The sequence below is a fragment of the Athene cunicularia genome, assembly GCF_003259725.1.
Source record: "Athene cunicularia isolate RWA chromosome 24 unlocalized genomic scaffold, athCun1 chr24_part1, whole genome shotgun sequence".
NCBI classification, from domain to species: Eukaryota; Metazoa; Chordata; class Aves; order Strigiformes; family Strigidae; genus Athene; species Athene cunicularia.
The window spans coordinates 3,292,394-3,299,649 of NW_020799132.1; the positions used below are offsets into that span (position 1 = coordinate 3,292,394).

The 7,256-nt window shown below is 52.0% G+C and overlaps 2 protein-coding genes across 4 annotated transcripts in view; one reads left to right on the forward strand and one right to left on the reverse strand.

Moving 5' to 3' along the window:
* The window catches only part of THYN1 (thymocyte nuclear protein 1), a 5,329-nt gene extending 5,115 nt beyond the window's left edge, over nt 1-214 (reverse strand). The window contains exon 1 of one of the 2 annotated variants that reach the window (XM_026863649.1): nt 92-214. The gene's annotated coding sequence lies outside the window, so the exon portion shown is untranslated. The remainder of the gene's footprint in view (nt 1-91) is intronic. The other variant, XM_026863648.1, reaches the window with a different exon arrangement.
* ACAD8 (acyl-CoA dehydrogenase family member 8) lies at nt 104-6,237 on the forward strand. 2 transcript variants are annotated; one of them, XM_026863647.1, is made up of 11 exons: nt 104-203; nt 743-843; nt 1,254-1,423; nt 2,143-2,252; nt 2,500-2,576; nt 2,846-2,983; nt 3,388-3,523; nt 3,626-3,723; nt 3,958-4,110; nt 5,055-5,157; nt 5,965-6,237. In XM_026863647.1, the coding sequence occupies exons 2-11, from the start codon at nt 811-813 to the stop codon at nt 6,015-6,017; spliced, it is 1,071 nt and encodes a 356-aa protein (XP_026719448.1). In that variant the 5' UTR covers nt 104-203; nt 743-810; the 3' UTR covers nt 6,018-6,237. The 2 variants fall into 2 exon arrangements, with proteins under 2 accessions (XP_026719448.1, XP_026719446.1); XM_026863645.1 differs by lacking the exon at nt 104-203 and adding an exon at nt 447-640.
* The last annotated feature ends 1,019 nt before the right edge of the window (nt 6,238-7,256 follow it).

Below are 7,256 nucleotides of genomic sequence, written 5' to 3' on the forward strand. Positions count from 1 at the left end.
GGACAGCAGGGCGGGGAGCGGGGAGGGAGGGGGGCCCGCTCCTGCCCCGATAGCCCACCCGCCACGGGAAGCGCCGTCCCCTTCCCTCTACCTGCGGTGGGTCCCCGCGGGTTCTCAGGCTCGGCTGGGAACAAGCCGGTATCTCGGAAAGGCCGGGTAAAGCGCGGCGGAGGGTTCACTGGGGAAGCAGGCTGGAGCCATCGGTAGGTCTGGGTTGTCCTGTGATCGAAGTCATCATCCCCTGGCGGAGCGTGGGCTCTGGTTACCGGGATAACAGCTGGGTGCGAGCCGGACTCCTCCTACGGCCCTGCCAGGCTCTGCCCGGGCCGGGCGCCCCCCTGCTTAAATTAACGGCGCTTGGGATGGAAGCGGCGGCATCCCCGTGAATTTTAGGAGAGGGACTGACCAGACAAGGTCAGATCTCCGTGCAAAGAGAGCGGGAGGTTTCAAACGCAGGATCTAAGTCAAACTTAAGATGCTGTTTCCAGAGGGCTGCGTTGAGCAGAGATAGCTGGGACCTTGGGTTTGTTTTGTCCTAAGGAAGCCCCCTCCCAAGTCGGCTCCCTTTTCTCAGCACAGTTCGTGATGGCCCCGAGGAGCAGAGGGATGGTCTCTGCAGCAGAGACCCTGAACTCTTTGTGTGAGTTAAGGGACGCTTTGAAATTGTTTGGGGTATAGAAAAGGTGGTGGCGCTTGCTTTCCCACAACAGACACGTATTCTGACCTCTTCCTGCTTTTCTAGCCTCCGCCGGCCTGACTGAAGAGCAGAAGGAATTCCAAAAAGTTGCCCTTGATTTTGCTTCCAAGGAGATGGCTCCTCACATGGCTGAGTGGGATGAAAAGGTATGACAGCCTCGGAAGGGCTGTACCGCTCACCTTTTCCTCCCTTAGGGCATTCTGATCCTTGGGTCTCATCAGAGGGGTTCCTGCAACAGCCCCTGGGTGCTGTCATGCCATCTGTAGTGATTTTCTTTGAAGCTGCTGCTGTAGCTGGGGTGGGAAGCCATCAGGAATTCCTTAAAGCTTTCCTATTCAGTCACCTGAAAACCTGAATTTACTCCAGAAGATGGTATATATCTGTCTTAGTAGCTGGCTCTTCTTTAACCCGATTAACTTAAACTCTGCAGGACTTTGGGACTGGAAATTAAATTCTGCAGGAGTTTGAGACTAGACCAGAGAAAACATTGAGATGGAACATTGAGCTTGAATTGACCATGAATATTCACTTCTGATGTCTCTGCCTGTCCCAATAGGAAATATTCCCTGTGGAAACAATGCGGAAGGCAGCCCAGTTAGGATTCGGTGGGATCTATGTGAAACCAGACGTCGGTGGCTCTGGATTGTCGCGACTTGATACCTCCATAATCTTTGAAGCTTTATCAACAGGATGTACTAGCACCACTGCTTATATGAGCATCCACAAGTGAGTGTGTCTGGGGAGCGGTGGATGGTGTTGGCCTGGCTGAAGAACATTTCTGTGGGCTCTAAGTCCAGCTGGAAACAGCTCCCTTGGAGCTGCTTATTAGTTAAAGTTGGGACCCCAAGCAGACACATCTCCGTGGGGATCTCTTGATGACAGTGAGCAAATGGGTTACAAAAACTGAGATGCCATCAAGAAGTAACTTTAGCTTTGTGGCATGCAAGGTGGGATTAAGTTCTGGATTTTGTTCCCTGCTCTTCCACTTAAGCTGTCTATAGATAGTAACCTGCCTGGAAAAAGCCTTTGTGCTTTGGTCGTACTGTGACAGAGCCCAGAGGCGCCAGCTGATGCTGGTGCCCTGTCCTGCTGGATAGGCATGTTCGGTGACAGCTCCCTTCGCTGCAGTGACGATGCCTCCTTCTTCCAGGGGCAGTTTTCTGAAGAGACAGCAGGGCTTAGCGCTGAGGGGAGCGCCATGGCTATTAAATAGGGACCTGCTGTCCCCTGAGGCAGCGAGTCTGTGGTGAATGGAAGGCGATCTTCTTCCTCCTGGCTTCGCTGGCACTTAATTTTGTTCTGTTTTGAGGTGGAGCAGGCTTTCAAGACTTGGTGCTTTTGGCTGAACCCCACGGAACTTTGTTCTTCTGTTCAGCCAGGGATGCTCTGGTATGAGCCGCCTTCCTGTTCACTTCTGTAACGCTGCTCCTTCTCTCCTGCTCCAGCATGTGTGTTTGGATGATTGACACCTTTGGCAATGAGGAACAGAGGCGCAGGTTCTGCCCATCGCTCTGTAGCATGGAAAAATTTGCTTCTTACTGCCTGACTGAGCCGGGTGAGCCTCCTCAACCAAGAAATCTCCTCCCTTCCCTCACTCCTAGCATGGTTTAACTGGACATTGCACAGAGGCGGAGGTGAAAAGTTTCTTTTCGTGTTCCTTTGGGCAATCACCAGGAAGTTGGGAAGGGGCAGGTGATGATTGCTGAGATGCTCATGGTACAAACCCGAGTGTCATTCGGGTAGGATCCCTGGGAGAGTTTGGACCTGCTGCTTCACTGGCTTCTTCCTCACCTCTCCAACAGGGAGTGGAAGTGATGCAGCTTCCCTGCTGACCTCAGCTCAGAGGAAAGGGGACACCTACGTCCTGAACGGCTCCAAGGTACCTCTTTGCTCCTCCTAAAGCTGCTGGATGGCACTGCACATGCAAGGGGCCCTGGCTCGCACCGTCCTTTCCATTTCCTACTGCTCTGTGTATCTCCCAAGGTGGAACATACTCTGCAGAGCATTCACCAGCACTTAGCACGGTTGGGTCCCTAAATACCTCCTGGCCGTGGGGTCTTTTCACCTCCATCTCTGTACCCCAGCTGCTGCTGCAGGCTCAGGGTTAGTGTACAAAAGCCACCCCTTTCTTCTTGTGCCCTTCTGCAGGCCTTCATCAGTGGTGGAGGTGACACGGACATCTACGTGGTCATGTGTCGCACAGGAGGCCCAGGCCCCAAGGGCATCTCCTGCCTGGTGCTGGAGAAGGGGACACCAGGGCTCAGCTTTGGCAAGAAAGAGAAGAAGGTAAGAGGCTTGGTTTTTGTTCTGTATGTGCTTGACGGAAGTGCAGGACAGAGATGAGCTCATCTGTGCAAAGCATTAGGGATCTCTTTTAGGGTGGGACCGGAGTCCCGGCTTGGTGTGTTTTTTCCAAGCCAGGTCCAGCTTTGGTGAAGTTTGGACAATACCTGTCCCTGTGGTTAAGTGAAGGATTTTAATCTGGGGGACATCAAGGTTCATTGGATCTGCATCTCTTCTCAAATACCTGCATTCCAGTTTCCAACTCAGCAAACCATGTAGGCCACAGGCACTCTGCAGCAGCTTGGGAATGAAACCAAGGGGTTGAGAGTGGGCTGGGCAGCTCTGGGCCAGGAGCTGGAGGTGTGCTGTGCCTCAGGCAGCCTGGAAAGTGCTCTGCTTTTCCCCAGGTGGGCTGGAATTCCCAGCCGACTCGGGCTGTGATCTTTGAGGACTGCGTGGTTCCTGTTGGCAACCGGCTGGGCACCGAAGGGCAGGGCTTCAGCATTGCCATGAAGGGGCTGAATGGAGGCAGAATAAACATTGGTAAGAAAGGCACCGGGGAGCCGAGGGAGGAGGGCAGGATCGTGTTGTTGCCCATATCCATTAGCTTGATGTTCACTCTGTGTCCTTGTCTTCTCCTGCCAGCTTCTTGTTCATTAGGAGCTGCTCATGCCTCTGTTCTTCTGGCTCAGGAACATCTCACTGTCCGGAAACAGTTTGGGGAACCACTAGCAAACAATCAGGTAACCTCTCCATCAGACCTGTGCTCCCAGAGCTGTGCTCTTTCTGATCCTGGCTGAACAAGCAGCCAGAGGTCCCATTGCTCCGCAGGGTCTTCCCTGGAGTGGGCAGGGACAGGCTTTTCCCAAGGAAGGAAGCGTGTCAGGCCTGAGACCCGCCTGAGGGCAGTGGGCATGTGGTTGAGGCCCCTCCGAAGGCGCTGACCTCATTTTCCCCCTGGCGCTGCCCACTGGCAGTACCTGCAGTTCCGGCTGGCGGAGATGGCGACGCGCCTGGTGGCAGCACGGCTCATGGTTCGCAACGCGGCGCGAGCACTGCAGGACGGACGGGAGGACGCGGCCGTGCTCTGCTCCATGGCCAAGCTCTTTGCTACTGATGAATGCTTTGCGGTAGGTTACTCAAACCTCAGGTGATGTCGTTAACTAGAAGCTTGGAGACCCCCCTCAATGGTGCTCAGGATGTCAGAAAGATGTTTGACGCTGTAGGGACCCAGACACAAGCACATTCACTGAGCCAGAAGCCTCATCTCAGGACCAGGATGTTTTACAAGACAGAATTCTGCACCCTGTGGAGGCTGCAGGATGAGCCTCTCCACAGTTCGGGCTTCCTGGCTTCTAGTGCTTTCAACACTGCTTTCTAGGGGACCAGGCAGGGAGATGGGACAGGGAGCAGAGCGTCTCTATTCTCAAAGGATGAGATGCATGTTGTAGGCTGATCACTGCTAGGTAGCAAGTGGTCTTTCCCAGACCACTGAAAAATACATTATCACAAAATGTCCCTGAAAAGAGAATGCAAGAAGGGAGAAAAAGAAAAAGGAAATCTGCACCTTGACGCTTCCCAGATCAGTGTGATTTAGGAGCTACCCTATTTTCTCAGCACTCTGCATTTTTGCTGTTTGTAATGTTTTATGTCCCAAGTTGACAGAAAAGGAGTCACGTTTCAATAGAAACCAGAGCCCTGAGCAGACTCCTCACCTGACTGACCACTAGATGGGGATCTGCCGTTTTTCTTTTTGCATCAGTAGCACCATAGAAATGCAGCAAAAATTGCCTCAGTTAAGCGTTTCCGAGGTATTTCCATGCTGTCACGTTCACATAAATGCACCGTTACTGTGAAACAGCACTTAGGTAACATGATAGCACTGAGAGCAGCACTGATGGGGACTGAGAACACCCTGCTGTCACACCAGGCTTTAAGAGATGAGATTAGGTGACCAGAAAAAAAAACAACCAACAAACCAACAGCTCAGGTTCCTGGGTTCATAGTGAGCTCCGGTGGCTGACTTGTCCTTGGCACCACGCGAGTCACTTCATCAGCGATGCTGTCTTCTTAGGTCTGTAACCAGGCTCTACAGATGCACGGGGGCTACGGCTACCTGAAGGATTATGCTGTGCAGCAGTTTGTACGAGACATCAGAGTCCACCAGATCCTTGAAGGTAAAAGACACGCTTACTACCAGTGACTTGGCAGTGAAGCCAGGAGAGAACAGCCCCTCCAGAGGCCCCCGCCTGCCTGCACAACTGATTCTTGGGTTTCAGAGCATGCTCTGAGCATGAGGTGTCCATGGATGTCATGTGTGCAAATCCTCTGGCTAAGAGCTCTTGGGGGCCTGGTGCAGTTACTGTATATTTTAAGAGTCTTACAGCAGGGAGAGGTATCTAGTTGTCATGTTAGCGGTGCCTCTGCCCACTTTCTCATCCTGATACTCCTACAGACATGTGCTGGCACTTCCCAACAATTGCTTTTCTGGGATTCCAGCCTATCGTCATTCTTTTGATGTTGTGTCTCTAACAGTGTCTTGGCCTTTTTGAATCTCAGTCCAGTCTCCTAACCGTTTTGTTTTCCCTTCTTTGAAATCCCTTCACCTACAACCAGGGGACCTAAGGGACGTGCTCTTTCCAGTACCGGGTGGGCCTACAGCCTGTCTTTCTGTATTATGTATTAAATAGTAAAGCAGAGAACTCAAGATGTGTATATCCAGTTTTGCTTGGTGCCTGGTGGCCACATCCTCTCGATGCCCCAATAAAAAGAAGCACCAGTATCTCCCACTCTGAAGCCTTTGTCAAGCAATGTGCTAGCACTTGGCAGTTGTATTTTGGCCCAGCACCTCCTAAACGCCACCTCAGTTGGTGGGAAGAGCTTTTCTGTGCTGTAGACTGCAGATCAGGGAAGAATTCTCTTAGCCTATACTGGGGGTAAAATTGGACCATCTCTTAACTATCTTTTGCACCCTTCTGCTGCAGGTACCAATGAGGTGATGCGGATGATTGTGGCCAGGAATCTGCTACAGGGCTGAAGCCAGGAGCTAATCTCCAGCCTTAAATCACTTCGCCTGTTACAGCTTTCCCTCCCCTGTTCACCAACTCTCCCAGGGAGTGGTGAAGGGGGATACCCCAGTGGAAACAGTCTTTCTGCCTTATTTTGTCCAGGAGCACAGCTGGATGCCACCCACATGCTGCCACAGCTGCACTCTGTGCCTGGCAGAGCTGCAGTTTAGTATTGTGCAGCCTGAAGATGGAAATCAGTTATAAATACGAGCCTCTCGTCTCTAAATCTTAAGGATGGATGCTAAGCAGCCCATGATCTTTGGAAAGAGAAACACTAGATCTGTTGGTGATCTCTGCTGAATTAGGACTGAAATAGGAATTCAGGCAGAGGTGCAGCCTGATCCCAACGGGACTCATCCTCTAGCAGGGAAATCTTTATGTCGAGGGAATTAGTTGCTCTGCTTAAAAACCTGCCCTGGGTGCAGACTGCACCCCTGGACACAAGTGGGCCACAAGCACCACAGCTCCGACCACCTGCAGAGTGCAATGGCTTTTTAACTGAGGAGCAGGATGCCTCTCATTTATCTAGAAGCACTCCTCTTCCTCTTTTCCCAGCACACCTTTTTTAACAAACCAACAGCTGCCTGTTCTCCCTATTCCCGGCACGTACTGGTGCTTAATCTCAAAGAAGCCTTTGCATTACGAAGGTACAAATCAAGGAGCTAAAATCCTGCACAGAAATATTTAACTCTGTTGCCTTGAATCAGTACACCCTGTGTACAATGTAGGGGAAGTAAAAACTGGTAAATTCCATTCTTTTTTTTTCTTTCCTCTCAGATTTGGAATCAATAAAGCAATGATGGCAACTCTAGAGAGTGTCAGAGTTGTGATTGCTTGGACTCGATGATCCCGAGGGTCTTTTCCAACCTGAATGATTCTGTGATTCTAATTTTCTTCGGGTATTTAACCAGAGAAGCTTTCTGAAGCAGGGGATTGCAAAAAAGTTCGGTTTCTGAGGTGTTTTTAACTCACAGCGTCTCTGTTAACCTCTCCGAACGACCCAGCTCCTCGTTTCTCCCAGTACAGGGCGGGGAACGGAGAGGACGGAGCGTGAGCGGCAGACGAAGGTGTTTTTCGATCTCGGGCTGGGCGAGGCGGCAGGAGGGCACCGGCAGGCCCTGAGGTCAGCTCCCGGCAGCAGGGGGCGGGTTAACCCCCAGCTCCCGCCTCGGGCGGGGCAGACGCCGTCCCTCAGGGCAGGGCGGGAG